Below are 15142 nucleotides of genomic sequence, written 5' to 3'. Positions count from 1 at the left end.
AATTTCACAAAAACATATGGACACAGGCAACAAGTATGCGGACAGCTTCATGTGTGTGTTTCTGTTTGTCTGCATGTGTAACAACAGGGGAAGTAAGGATAAAGTGCAGGACAGGGTGAAAGAATAAGTGGAGATGAAAAGACAAAGAAAATAAAAGGGAGGCTGACTATCCCATCACTCTCTTCAGGGGCGTGCTGTAGATCGTTAACTAAATAAATGAGACTCTCATGGCTGCCATATGTCTAAGAGAGGGAGGGAGGAGGACACGATGCAGAGCAAGTGCAGAAAAAGACACAAACCTTCAGTACAGCAAGTGCAGATAAATAAAAGGAGAAAGAAATGAAGCTGGCACTAAGTGAGAGGAGGAGCAGGAAGGAGTGGTGAAAGGAGAGGACAGAAGCTAATCCAGTAGATCTATGCTGAGAGCAGGGTTAAGCACATGTAAGACTGCACTAACCCTAGCCTGGAGCCTTCACGTGTATGTGCGCGTGTGCACGAGATGGCGTATGCATTGATTCAGAGAGTGTTAGTTACAATAGCAAATTTGTAACAAACAAAAAACTATTGTTGACGGGTGGAAAAGTTGGCTCCAAGCATCATTGTGATGCACTCTTGTTTTAGCTTTAAAACAATAATGTCACATTAATGTCTTTAAAATCCACCTACAGCTCTGGTGTGCGGGGTTAATTCAGGTGTATCCTCCGCCTTTTGGACGACGTTTCCATTTACATGCTGTGGATGAATGGAACACATAAAGGGCATGCATAGAGAGAAGCACAGCAGATTAAGCAGCTCAGATGTTGATTAGGAACACCTGAACCCAGGAAGGAAGGAGGAACCAAGGGTGCTGGAGGTGGAGGAAGACGCAGAAAGATGGGAGTTGATGGCAACAAATGTGTGAGCTGTTGAATGTGGGGGGAGAGAGGAGAATGGGAAAAGGTGTTTGTGTTGGGTCACACAGAAACAGGGCTGAGAATGTATCAGAACATGTCCTCCAGGATGGACTGAGTGGCAGCAGACGACGAGAGGAGTGGAAAGGAGTGAAAAGGCTGTCTGTGTACTGTGTTAGAGCGGTTGTAACACTCCTGCCTGCAGCCTGGGCATAAAGACTCTATAACTATTTTGGAAAATTCATAAGACAGATGCACTGAATACAAGCCAGTTTTACTTTTGTCAACGAGAATTAGGAGGGAGCATCACCATCGCCAAACAAACCTGTCGTATTTTCGTTTCATTTTGTCATTTTAGTAAAGTTTTTATTTTGAACTCCACATTTAGTGTCGTTTTTGTTCGCATGGCATATATTCAATCTTAGTTATTGTCACATAAGCACCATTTTTCTACATTTTGCTCGTCTCCTTTTCGTCTCGTACGTCGATACCTTGTCATAATTTTTGTTGAAGAAAGTCATAAAGATCCTTCTCTTTCTCCTCTCTCCAGTATACTCACGTGTTGTACCCATAAGAAAAGACCAGAGTAGGGCTGAAAACAACATATCTATTTAGAACACCATAGCTTTGGAGCTAAAGCAGATCCCCATGCTGTCAGCTCTGCCTGCCCCCCATCAACCTCTCTTCAACAGGAAAAAATGGTAGAAATCAAATCTTTTGTGATCTCTGCATAAAAAACTTTTGTAAAAACTTGCAGAAAAAAAACATATGCCTGGGCAGAAGAAGGTTTTTAGGAAAGTCAAGGACAATAAAGTAGCATTTTTAGTTGTGTCGACACTAAAGTCTTTAATCTGCAGGTTGATTTCATGCCTCATTCTAACAAGAGATGAGCTAAAAACAATCTCCAGATATGATTTCATTCTTAATAAAGAATGACTGGCCTGGCGAGGATAGGCAGGCCCTGTGCGTGATCTTCATTTAGCAGACCAACAGAAAAGTTTCCTCAGATTTTTTTCTCCTTTATTCACTTTTCAGTCTCCAGTTTTCAAGCAATGATGAGTCAAATTTAGACAGAGTATGGACATAATGGTGACAACAGTGGTCCCAACTGCCGAATGTGCTGGAATACTGCAAATTCTTCCCATGCAGTACATCACGGGCTCAGTGATCACAAAAGCACCATTTACTCCATTGCATTTGTGCCTCGCAGTGGAGAAATTATCGCTAATGTACTTCTAATCTCAATATCTGATGACATAACTGCTGCTGATCTTATAGTCCCCCTCGCTTCACTGTCTTCTCTATCAGTCATTCATGACTTTAAAAGGAAGAATAAAACCAAAAGCAATGAGTGAAATGAACCGTGGGATTAAACTAACCCTCCTCGTGCTCCTTCCTGAGCTGTGATCACCTCGAAAAATTATCCCAAAGCTTGAGCTAAAACTGTAGTTGGTCCACACACACTCTGGCAGGAATACACACACAAGGATGTGACAGAAAGAGTAACATCAGCCTTCCAATTTATTATTCCAAATATACTTGGAATTTTCAGAGCTGTTCTTAGGGAAAAAAAGACTAAATTCAAGTTTTATTTTCCTTGAACTGGTCTGCCAGCATAAGAACAACGTAAGCTGGATCTGCCTTTCTTGCACATGGAGGAGATGCAGATGGAAAACCTGTCTGAGTGTAGGAGGGACTTTAAAGAAGAGACGGATGCGCTGATGCTAATTGAAATGAAAAAGAAGGGCTCATTGATTCTAATCAGTTATAAATACATTCACATGTCCGACCCTCAGTCTCAAGGCAGGATCAGGATGTTCCTGGTGATTCTCAAGAGTGTATTCACTTTAATAATGACGGATTATGCGGTTTGTGAATACAATAGTTCCTTTTATCAGAACTGAACAAAAGACTTAGAGAAAAAAGCACTCCTGTTGGGTGCTTGAAGCAAACTAATGGATCTACATTGCTGAGGACTTATTCAGAGCAAATTCGTGCTTTCGCCTGGTGCTGGTTAGAAAGGCCACAAATATCTCATTTTCCTTCCACTCCTGCCCAAAAGCCCCGTAAAATGCTGCCAAAGTACAAGAAAAGTAGCATAAGACCAGAGGGAGGAAAATGAAAAGGGAAATTTGTGTCAACTCAAAGTAATGTGACACCACTAAGGAAAAATGGCAGCATGGAAAGACACAGGATGCACAAGAAAGACCTAAAAAAGGGACGAGAGACATTTTAGTCCACAGGTTTAAAGGAGGAAAAGTGAGACAGACTGGCCCTTCCACTCCTCTGTTGAGGACTGAGCTCCGTTTGAGCTGTGTGTGCGTGTGCACACTTGTGTGGGTGGGTGTGTCTTACTATTTTAGCGGAAATGTGCAGCACAAATAGGAAAATCGACTTTTATCGTGTGACTGCGCACAGTCACGTGTAGTTTTATTTGTGCACACGTGGGTACATTTGTGCAGACGTTTGTGAAAATGAGCAAAGGTCTTCTAAAGGTTCTTGATTATTGTTCTTTCAATGCTTTTGTTTGAAAACCAAGATCCAGCAATCGGCCCCCTAACACACACACACACACACACACACACACACACAAAATCAATCAAATCAAATTCATGAATACTCACTACCATTTTCTATTCAGAAGGTTTGTAAATGAAGAAAAGTCAGGCCAGCATGCATGAGGCAGAGGAATATTCGGGAGTTGAAGAGGTCAAACGTCACTCTGGTTTGGCACAGATAAAGCTGTGAACGGGGTTCATGCAGCTGAAGGGCTCCACTGTGTTGTTTAGCATAGATTATTAACCTCACAGCCACAAAGAGGGAGCCACACATATTCCACACATGGATAAAGCTCACTTTTGGTTTCTCTACATGTCTTCATGAATAACTTGTGTCATATTCTGTTCCGTGCCTCTGTTTGGCAGGTCCCCAGTGCCCAGAGGGAATGAGAAGGCAGCACTGAACAACCCAGGGGCCTGTGTTTTTACTGTAAGAACATCCACCTACTTTATCCTGAGTTAATTGCTAATAAGGGCGACTGTGTATGAGGCAAGAATAAACCTGGCACAGGCCACCAGTCTGTCGCAGGACACACAGGACGCTTATTTCTGGGCACAATTTACTGTTTAATTGCAACTGCAAGAGGGAATTGTTGATTTCCAGACCCGTAGAAGGTATTTCTCAACCCACTAAATGTCACAGAATCCTGTTTTTTATAATCACATTTTATGTAGATTAGGTAACCAACAGTATTTTAGGTAATAAAATGTTTTTTCCATGGGTGGAACCAAAGTAATTATTGCTTTGATGACAGACTAATCCTCATGGGCCCCACTTGTTTGTGTTGTTTACTCGTAAACACTTTTCTCTTCAAAGGTCTTAATGCCATTATGCTCCATTAAATCTGCTGCCTGTGATGAAACAGTCAGTCGGCCACAGTCTGAGTGTTCCTTCTTGCTTCGTCTTCCTCTAGAAGCAGTTTGCAAACTTCTTAGAATGCTTTTAAAAGAACTGACGCCTGCATAACCTTTCTCTGTGGGAGTGGTTTTTCTAGGGCTACATTTTTTTTTAAAAACCTTGGTGCTACTTTAAAATATTACCATTAAGGATTTTTAATATTTCACAGCAATTTTTCCCACTAGTGAAGAACAGTAACATTTTCTGAGGCTCCAGCTTTTTAAAGGAATAAACAGAAATGTTAGAAAATATATGCTCAAACTTTATCCAATAATTATTCCTCAAGTACGATGGACAAAGGTCAATTTAGAACAATGTAATAAACGCCTTCAAACGCAGCGTGAAAAAATGCAGTCACTTATTATTGACTTGTGTCTAATGTGTGATTCATTTGATCACTCCAAACACAAACACCGTTTTGAATGGTAGCATCCTCTAAGTATTCACTGTCGTGCACGGGAACGCGTGCACGTTTCCTCTCTGATTCCCCGCCAAGGCTCCTGTTTAGTGGTGTCTGTTCAGCCAATCAACATACATCTTGCTTTGCACGCGTTCTATGCCAACTTGCTGTAGATCCACTTTAAAAAGTACAAGGCATGCTAATGATGTAGCATCCTCCACCTGCTGCATATCTGTGGCCTGCAGCAACGGGGTTGTTAACGCCTCGTGGAGACAAAGAACCAGAAACTGAGGACACGCTTACAGAATAAGCTCAAATTATGCTAAAAAGACCTCAACTAAAAGGGAAGGTGGGTGCACAAGAAGTAGGATTTAGCATTTTTTAATCTACACAACCAACTTGCCATCCTACGGCCCATAGATGGATATGGGGATACCGTACTGGAAGGCAGTTTAGTGTAGCATGACAATAACATTACATCCTGTAACAAGGTCAGTATATATCTTAATTATATGATGCTACATCATACAAGAACCACTAACATTTACAAATGACTGTGACTGACAGGTGGGCAGTGATGCGGGTGATTTGGCTTCCAAAGTCAACGAGTAACTGCCTTTAAAAGTCCCAACATCAATTTTAATCTCAAAGAAATTGTGATAATGGCAGTTGCTATAATGGATGCAGCGCTACCTGACACCCAATATTAATACATAATCATCAAGGTACCTTAAATGCCGTACACACGGAAAATAGAGGTGATTATTTTCCATTAGGACAGTTTAGTTCTTTGTTAAATGTATCATGTTAACATTGATCACTGCAGCTCAGTGATAAAGACCAGTGTACTGATTCAGAAGGCTTTAACATACGGCTGCATGTAAACACAAGTTTAACATCAACAAGCTGTCAAAGTGACGTGATTCTCTCCATTTGACCACATCCAGGAAAAAAGAGGGTAAACTGGTGAGGATGACCACTTACCGAGCTGAGCTGTGGCATCTCGCAGTTGCACACCTTCAGTCTCGTACCCATATGTACATCCATATGCATCAACTGCCTCAGATTTTATAAGACTCTGATTTCCTGAATGTACTAGATTCAATTTGTGCTTTGAACAAGCAGTGTACGTATGCCACTTCAATATAACCATTAAGTGTACGCTAAAATGTGTCAGTGTGGCATAATTTTTGAGACAAACCCTTGCTAATATCCTATAAATTGCCTCAGCTGTTCTCAAAAGTATCATTATTCCTAAAACCATCGGTGGAAGATAATAAATCATTTAAAAGTGGAGAGTTTCAGAGAGGTTGGAGAGTCAAAGAGAAAGTGTGCAGCATGAATGATGATAAATGAGCCAGACATGTGTAATTTACCCCCCTCATCACTACAACGTGCTTACACAAATCTCCATATCCACTTTTTACAGTGATGAGAGAGAGGGGTTTCAGGTCTCCGAGCAGTGGTGTGCGCGTGCACAAAGCTGCACGCTAGTCTATTTGATTAGATATCACGCTCAGAATTCTCCACTTTAAATGTCAAATCAGGGTCTTCGGTTCACTCGCTCGTGGCCAGCAGCCCAATCGGAAACAAGCCGTAGCTTAGCGGAGTTGGTAACATCATATCAGCCCTAAGAGGTCCACTTACATGCTTATTTACGCAGCATGATTGGTGGAGTAATTACTTGACCTAGTTGGAACAGAAGTTAATATTTACATTTCATATAAAAATCAATTCTTTGGTGCAAGGCAGAACTTGCCATCGCATTGCAGCGGGTCAGAGGTCAAACCAAAACCAGCCGTGTGGTAGCGACCGCAGCGGACGCTGTTAGTATGAGCATCCTTGTTATTGCGCATACATAATTACATGGTCAAAAAAACTGGAAAAGCATGTATGGAATCTTAAAAAACAACAACAACCGAGCCATCAACGGAGTCTTTAAAAATTCAGAACAGCTGGCAAAGAGGGGCTGGAGAAGCTTTCTGTTCCAAACACAATAAATGTGATGCATCCTGGAATTCACTGAGAATACATATGTAGCAGCGCCCCTGAATCGGTGTCCGTCTGTGCCCAGGCTTGAAATTGAGAGTCAGTTAAACAGCTGCGGAGCAGAACTCACTCGGTGACAGGGAGGCAGCTGGGGAGGGAAACATTATGAATAAAGAGGAGGTGGGTGAGCTCGTGAGAGGCAGAGGAAGGGGTGAGAAGTGGGGGGACAGTAAAACGCTGCCGTCACTTAAACTCTAAAATGAAAGATCGATGGGCTTATTCAAATGTGCTCCCAGAGACGACGAACGCTGGCTCGTATAAAGCCTCACAGTTATGGGGGGAGGACGGGGGGGGGGCATCGATTGACTGAAAGAACGAGGGAATGTAAAATAGCAAGCTGGACAGAGAGGGGAGAAAGGAGGGATAAAGAAGGAGAATGGGGGAAAATATAAGAAGGGTGGACACGGCTCATGAATTTCATCCTTTTCCTCCTAAAATACCATGATAAATACTGAGATACAGGAGATGGGGAACATCCACAGACTTCGATCGGCTGCCTGGCACAGCCTATCAAATCAATACCCACCTCTCCCCCACCTTCACCACAGGCACTGAGTGTCTCACAAATGAGGAATTAACCCCCGGCGACCACACACACAAACACAACCTTCCACTGACACCATAAGACGTGGACAACAGGGTGCGCCTCCTCGAACAGGGAGGCTGGAACAGGATGGTGCGTTCGATGGCAGGAAATGGTGTAGGATAAGTTGGCTGCGAGTGCTGAGACCTTGACATTAGACAGAGGACAGGAGGAGCTGACTGTGCAGCCACTCCATCCCTCTGTTTTCCAACTCTTCCTCAGTGCCTATAGGCAAAAGGAGGGAAGTGTGTGACAAACGGATAATCAATGGAGAGGAGAGCAACTTTTGACGTGCACCCGCACACGCGCATGTCGTACCGTCAGTGTCGATTGAACAGAAGGCAGGCACCGCTTTCTGAGTGACAAGCACCACCACTCCATCTTCTATTCCCACCCCATTCCTCTACCACCCCCTGTCCGTCTTTGCTCCTTGACACCTCCTCCACCTCTTCACCAAACAGCTCTTGACTCTCTCCCTCCACATTTCTCCTCTCCCCTCACCCCTACTCTCACACTCCGTTCCCTGCAGTTGAATGGCGCGCGCGCACACACACACACACACACACACAGCTGTGCGTTCACAAATAGATCATCCCCTATTTCTAGGATATACATGCACACATATGTGTGGAGACATTCCTTAAACCCCACCTTTAAATAACAAGTCAGAATTCTGCTCACTACGGGTCTGAAACCTTGGGAAAACTGGTAGACAACACCAGCCTGACCTTTACCCAAGCTTCAGCTTTGCCGGTTTTACCATGAACCCACATGGTAAGGAGTCGTGCACGCCAGTGCATGCAAGAGGTGCAAAGAAAAATACCTGCGAAATGGCAACACATTTAACTGGCGCAGGTCGGTTGAGGAATCAATATTTAATCATATTTTTTTCTGGTGTTGAATTCGAGCAGAAGCCTTCTGCCGCCACAGAAGTCAAACACCAGTCTGGGCACCTGCCAGCACAACAGGGTTAAACTGGACTAATGGGGAGCGACTTAAATTAATACACTGTGTGTGGCTGTGGCTGAGTAGTGTTGCCAAATCAAGGGCTGTGCTTAAGCAGGTCATTGACTAAGAGGGGGATTATCAATGCTTGGAAATTCTAACACCTCCCCCTTGTGCACGTTCTCAATACATTAATCCTGCAATCATCGACTTGTAATCTATGCATCATCATAATAACAACAGTAATTACACAAGCCCCCATCATCTGTCTCACAAACTAACCCTGACCTCGTTGTGCATTAAATACAGCTGACCCTAGTAAGACAGCATAGCTCTTAAACATAATTTACTTGTTTAATAAATCACACTTAATTCCGGTCCACGTGACAGGTGTCAGGCATGACTGCAAATCACATGAACTCACGTCGTGTTGGTGCATCCTAGATGCACACCTGGATGCTTAGATTTCTGAGGGGAAAGCTCTTACCTTGGCCGTGCAACATGTGGCATTTGGTGGCCAGGAGGAGCAGAAGGAAGAGAAGCGGACACCGACAGACATCCCAGGTCGCTGCGGCCCCCCTCATCTTCAGCCGGCTCCCCGGTCCTCTCTCCACACGCTCCGCAGACGCCCCAGAGAGGCAAAATCCCGGTTTCATTGCGGGGGAGTGAGTTTGCGTCCCTTCAGCGGTTTTGTTCTTTCCGTAACTCACTCTTGCCCTGTCGGCAAAGTGGGAAGGAAAAAAAAACAGAGCGGAAACGGAGCGGACTTGAGCTCCGGCGGCACCTCCGTGCTTCCCAGATTTCCACCGCAGTCACCTCCGCTGTCACTTCAGTCTAAACTCTCCAGGCACCGTGAGAAAGATCGGTGTCAGTTGTCGTGGGAGGGGGGGGTCCTCCTCTCCCGTCCTTACGGTGCAACCACACGGAGACTCCGGTCAGCGCCCGTGCGTCCCTGCGCCCCGCAATTACTCATTCTCGTTTGGCATGGTCCGAGCAGGAATTAATACATTTGAGTGTTTTCTGCACTTATCGGCTTATTCTCTATTATCGACCTCAAATCCACCCTTATTTTTGTGCGCGTGTGTATCTTCACTGTGGATTTTCCGGGATCATTTGGGCAGATGAGCAGCAAAAAGCGCGTATTATCCTTCCGTGGACTCTCTGCCTGCTGCAGAAATCAATTCACTAATTGATTTCTGTGAACAACCCTGGCTTCCAAGTGCCAACAAACTAGACGGACTAAATGTTTCTCATTAAATCAGCTTGGTAGCAGTTATCTGCAATTCATTTCCGCCATGAATTGTAACCCAGAACGAGGTGATCCACCAGACAGCCACGGCAGGACTCTTACCTCGAACGCCGGATAGGCTAACTTGGCGTCAGGCGCTGCTTCTCACATTACACTGGGGGGGGGGGAACGGCACAACAGGTTAAGCCTAATAGGGCGTCTTTTCCTCGAAGACTTTGGAAAAGTGAAATGAGCATCAGTTTAAAAAAAAAAAGAAAAAAGTAACGGGCTATCGGAGCTGGGAAAGCGCGGTAGTTTTACTCTGACTGCGTCACTGGAGACACTCGCTTTTTCTTCCCCCTCGCGTTTCTTTAACGGTCCAGCAAAACAACCCAGCGGGGAAGGAAGCAGCCGCGGCGGCGGTTTATGATTGTTGACGCATACTCACGGGAGTTTCTGTCCGTATTTGTCGTTTTTTGTCTCCAGATAAAAGCCCAACTGAGGCTTTAGGAGCCGACCGAAGCGATGCGACTCCCACAAATGAACACCTGCTACTCCGCGCGACACACACTTTGTTGGAGGGGGAGAGAGAGAGCGAGCAAGAGAGAGAAGGGGGGCTTTGTTTTACGCTTTATCGACCATCGATGGATATTTCGCTCTATTCTTGAAAGGAAATGAGTCGGAATGTACACCTTTTCGATGATGTATCCAAGTCCACGTACTCGATTAATTTCGCTGAAACCCGGTCAAAGCTCAAAAACTTTACTTCCATTCACTATCATCCGTCGCTCTTGATTGGCTGAGCTGAGCGCTCTCGCTGCTCCTATTGGTCGGTCACTGGCGGGGGCGGGATAACCTGCCCGTACTGAAAGCGTGGTGGACGGCGCCCCCAAACCCGCAAAACACCCGCAAAGACAAACATGGACAAGCGGCACAAATTTTAGAGTATTTTGGGAGATTAAAAAAATCTATCTGTGCTCTTTAACAATAATGAAAATACAGAATTTGCCTGCGAAACAAGAGGGCAATTAAGCTAACATGAAATTGGCAAATCTGAAGAATTTTGGTGACTTTTTTTTAAGGCAGAGATGATGTTAGACAGTGATTTTACTGCACTCAGCCTTTTATTTTAGTAGAAATTAACTGCCATTGGCCACAATATATCAGGCTACTATTGGTAACCTAGTTTCCTGCAAGGTGGGGGTCATTAAATGGCACATTAATATTAAAGCCTACAACATAGTGACCTTATCTTTTATTGCCTTAATAACTCCTTAGAGGTGGACTTTCCAGCTTCTGAGTTGCCACATAGTCTCTTTATACGTTAGTTCTATCAAAAGCACTCTCCTAAATGTCCTCCACCTCAGCTCTTTTCTTTGTCCTTCCATCAATGCTCATTTTGGAAGTGTCCCCAAATTCTGCATCTAGAAAATGGAGAGATCCTTGAAAAGGTTGTGCTGCTCAATCCAAACCTCACACATTACTCCAGGCTCCATACCAGAAAGAAGACGGGCTTTAAATCCTCAGTAATGAAAAACTGTTATGTGTTTTTCTTCAGCCAAAGTGAAGAATGTAAACAGTTCCTTCAAGCAAACCTAACAAGACTGCAGATGACTGCAGTAAATCCACACTTTACGCAGGGCACTAACATGCAATTAAATTACATCCTCATAAAATATCAACCCCCGCTCAGCAAACATTGTCCATGCCTGTGTATGCTCTGTGAATGCTCAGGACATTGTGAAGGTTCTGTAGCCATCTCTGCCCTTTTCAGGAGTGTTTTAATGGTTTTTTGGACCAGCTGTGAGTCATAATTGAACACGTGTGCCTCTGAGTGGTCTGTTCAGTGGTCCCATGTCTCACTGCCTCTCATCCTCACCAAGCAAGTAGAAACAGGTTTTAGAGGTTTTCTACTATGTGACTTTCTTTTCCTTGTGGAGACATTTTTGACCTTAAAACTTTGATTTTTGTTTTGCGTCCAATTTCATAAATTGGCAGTAATGGTGCTGCATTAGTAATATAATGTATAAATCAAAATAAAAATGACATATTTGCTTCCAGATTATTTTCACTTCTACTCACAATTGTCTGGTTAAAATTCTATCGTGTATCTAAATGAACCTAATCAAACACATCAGAGAAAACAGACCAACGGAATCACCTAACAAAGATTTGCTGCCCGAGACGTGAGAATCAACAGAAAGCCTGAATCTCTCATTAAATTCTTTATGGTAGATTCAACAAAATCTGCTTACACTTTATAGACATTGTTTTTGTACAATTAATCCTGAATTTATTCCACGATCTAAATTATATGAGCATGCATATGTAATGTAAGCTCAGACACAATAGACATGACAGTTGGCAGAAGAAAATACTTTTCTTTATTCCATTATGTCTCTAGTGAATTATTAGAGTTCACATTTCTCCTTCTCTCATTGTCAATACACACACACACACACACACACACACACACACACACACACACACACATGCATACTTTTGCACACACAAAATCACACAGAGTTGATTACCAGGTTTCAGTGCTCAAATTGAGGGAGTGCTCACAGGTTCTAAATCTAAATCTGAAGCTAATTTTCCCTCCAATTAACTATGTATCCACTACAATTACCGGTGCATTTTCAGCCCACAGTCCATCCATTTCTCCCCATTACCAAACATTCTGTTATGGCTCCTCACTAAGAGAGATGTATTATTGCACACGTGCATGTGTGCAGAGAATCGATATTCTGATATGCATGGGACTCCCATCTCTGCTTTTATTCTAACTAGCTCTACACAACTCTCTCTCTCTGTCTCTATCTCTCTCTCTCCCTCCCCCCTCTCTATCTATCTCTCTCTCTCTCTCTCTCTCTCTCTCTCTTCCTTGCTCTCTCTCACGTGACCTGATGACCTCCACAGAGGGTCCGGCTTGTGATTAGTACTGAATGCTGACACCAACGCCTGTGATTCTCTCCGGGACAAACAATGGGACTTTCTTCTGCCTCTTTAACACCTGTTTGATTAGGCTAATGCCTTCTGTCATGGCACTCAACTCAGCAGTGGGCGCGCATGCACAGACACACACACGTATGCACCAAAACACAATATATGCACAGTCTTACAAGCACACACAGAGCTAATGAGCAGCTTCCTGCAGCTCAAACTGTCACTGCAGTGGAGAGAGATAATGTCAATATTAACTGACCTGTCATAGCAGTGGAGTGCTGGGAGAATGTGCACAATGGCATAGTTGCAAGCAGAGACAGTTTTAAAGCATAACTGAGGCACACTGGCTAACGGCATTAATTACTTAGACCTGTTGTTTGTCAGTGGCTTAGTAGAATTTTTTTTTTGCAAGCTGCTTTTTCACAACGGCGTCATTGCTCGAGGCTTTTGGATTTGAATCAGCGTGTGTGCCACACCTAGTGGCACACGTGCTCCATCAACGCCGCGTGCATCGTCTATATTCCGAAGACACATACATCAACAATGCTTTGGCCTTTATGTGCAGGCTTGCTGTTGCCATAATTGGGAGGCAAAGCTGTGCAGAATACAAAGATCCTCCAAGGAAATGTAGTTAGTGTCCGTGTCTGTTACACGTACACCTAATCAAGCTTTCAGGCTTTATATGCTGGCATGCATCGCTTTCTCTCTTTTTATCTCACTTCTCTTGTTGGTGAGGAAAAATAACAGAAAAAGACACCATTAAAAGCCAATAAAGTGAACGAATAGAAGCCTACTTTTCTTATCGAACAAAACAAAAAGGCCTAATTGAGGTCTGTGTGCCTGCTTCTGTGTCTGCGACTGTGTCTGTGGGTGCACTTTACTCTTTGGTTTTTTAGTAGTCCAGAGTGACTCTGCATTCTTGCATTACAGGTTGATTTGAAACTTGATCTCCCCAAACCAGCGGCTCCACCTGTTATCCAAGCCATCTCCTGAGGCGAAAAGTGAAGGTGAGGGCACGCGGAGCATAAAAGAGCATGAAAAAGGGCGAGCCGGGGATAGCAAGAAGCCTTTCATCTGAAGGAAAAATGAGGTGAATAAGGAAAAGGAGAGGGAATTGTAGGGAGAAAGGTCACACCTGTGGCAGACTTAAAGAGACAGGGAGGGATGTGGGGATAAGTGTAACACTAGTGGGAGAAAGGGAGGCTCGCCACGGAGAGGAATTGCTTTTAAGTGAGTCAAGCAGCTAGAAAGGGGTGTGAAAATCAGAGTCGAGGCTTTCAGGGTTCTTTTATGGAAGCAGAATGAAGAAAAGCAAGCAAAAAGCACGAGTGAGTGAGACTATTGATGTAAAAAGAGGGAATATATAAGCAATGATTTCAGGGTCAGTGTGTGGAATGTTTCAGTGAGGGGAGGAACACAAAAGACGCACAAGCTGCGTGCTATTGGCTCTATCCGTGGCTCTATGATTTTTATTTGTTTGTTTTACTCTCTTTGTGTTTGGCTATGCTTGATCTCTTTGCTCCTGCCGCGTATCATCCCTGCAGCAGCGGAGCACAGAGTCGAGTTTCCACCTCGCTTCATACTGGGCAGCACCTCGTGCTTTTGGACTGACTGGGGGGGCTCGGGAATAGAGAGCAGCGGCGCGGGCTCGAGGAACGGCGCTGCGAGGCTCTTATCTGCACACCTGTAATCACATACCGGAGCAGCATCCACACAAGAGGAATGCAAAACAGATTCAACATGCTCCAGCTTTACAGGGGATGATGTTGAAGTATAAACATGTTAATTAGTATTTGTCGGCATGACCGTGCTTGTGCACGCGGGCCTGTGTGAGCATGTGGTACTCACACTTGCGCAAGGGGACAGCCAAAGGCACTAACCCCCAGCACTTCCAGCTTACCGTTTGTGGATGATGTTACACGGAAAAGTGATACCATGCCCAGAGGGAAACACACCACCAGCTTTATTTTTCCTGGTTTCATCCCTCACACATGCCGCTCTGTCTGAGGAACTGGCCTTCCTTTCACTTCTCCTCCTACGGCCTCTTTTCTTTCCATACATCAAACCCGTTTTCTTCAGGATCAGCCACTGATCAGAATTGTCCTCATTGGCTCTAAAGTCTGATCTGCCACTTCTGTGGATGGATGTCTGGCCGGTTTTCAATCTGTTGAGAGAAACCGTAAATGGTATTTGTGAATTGTGTGTGCGGGAATTTCTTTTTGGCCCATCGGGATAAAGGACATTTAGCAGTGCGAAGCTCATTAGATATTCGAAGGACAGCTATATAAAAAAATTCCATATTGATATTGAGGCACTGAGATACATATTTATTTGACTTTTGTGCCTTGCTGTGCAATTGCTATGTTACTTTATTCTAGCTTCAGGTTTCTTTTTAATTAAACTGCTTGAGTCCACAACAAACCTGTCTCCATTGCATATTATTTAGTTGTTTAAAATTGTAACTTCCATGTTCCGACGGGCTTTCGGTCCTTTCTGTCAACTAGTGCCAAAACTTACATTTTAAGTGCAGTGTCTAACTGTTTTCACATTTATAGAGGCGACCTCCACTCATCTACTCTGTAAATATCTTTGCCAGTAATTTCACTTTCTAATGGCTTATTGATACATATTGTGTAAGACAC

The 15142-nt window shown here is 43.9% G+C and overlaps 1 protein-coding gene and 1 long non-coding RNA gene across 2 annotated transcripts in view; one reads left to right on the top strand and one right to left on the bottom strand.

Moving 5' to 3' along the window:
* Positions 1-10301, bottom strand: part of LOC130527577 (protein sidekick-1-like) — a 122407-nt gene extending 112106 nt beyond the window's left edge. The window contains 1 exon segment of the mRNA XM_057036199.1: positions 8811-10301. Coding sequence (XP_056892179.1) covers positions 8811-8979 — 169 coding nt within the window. The 5' untranslated portion in view covers positions 8980-10301.
* A 3263-nt stretch (positions 10302-13564) lies between these two features.
* Positions 13565-14921, top strand: LOC130527766 (uncharacterized). Its single transcript, XR_008951115.1, has 2 exons — positions 13565-13828; positions 14045-14921. It is a non-coding gene; the product is annotated as an uncharacterized LOC130527766 (long non-coding RNA).
* The last annotated feature ends 221 nt before the right edge of the window (positions 14922-15142 follow it).

Source organism: Takifugu flavidus, chromosome 6 (genome assembly GCF_003711565.1).
Source record: "Takifugu flavidus isolate HTHZ2018 chromosome 6, ASM371156v2, whole genome shotgun sequence".
Classification (NCBI taxonomy): domain Eukaryota; kingdom Metazoa; phylum Chordata; class Actinopteri; order Tetraodontiformes; family Tetraodontidae; genus Takifugu; species Takifugu flavidus.
This window is presented reverse-complemented; position numbering and strand designations above follow the sequence as displayed.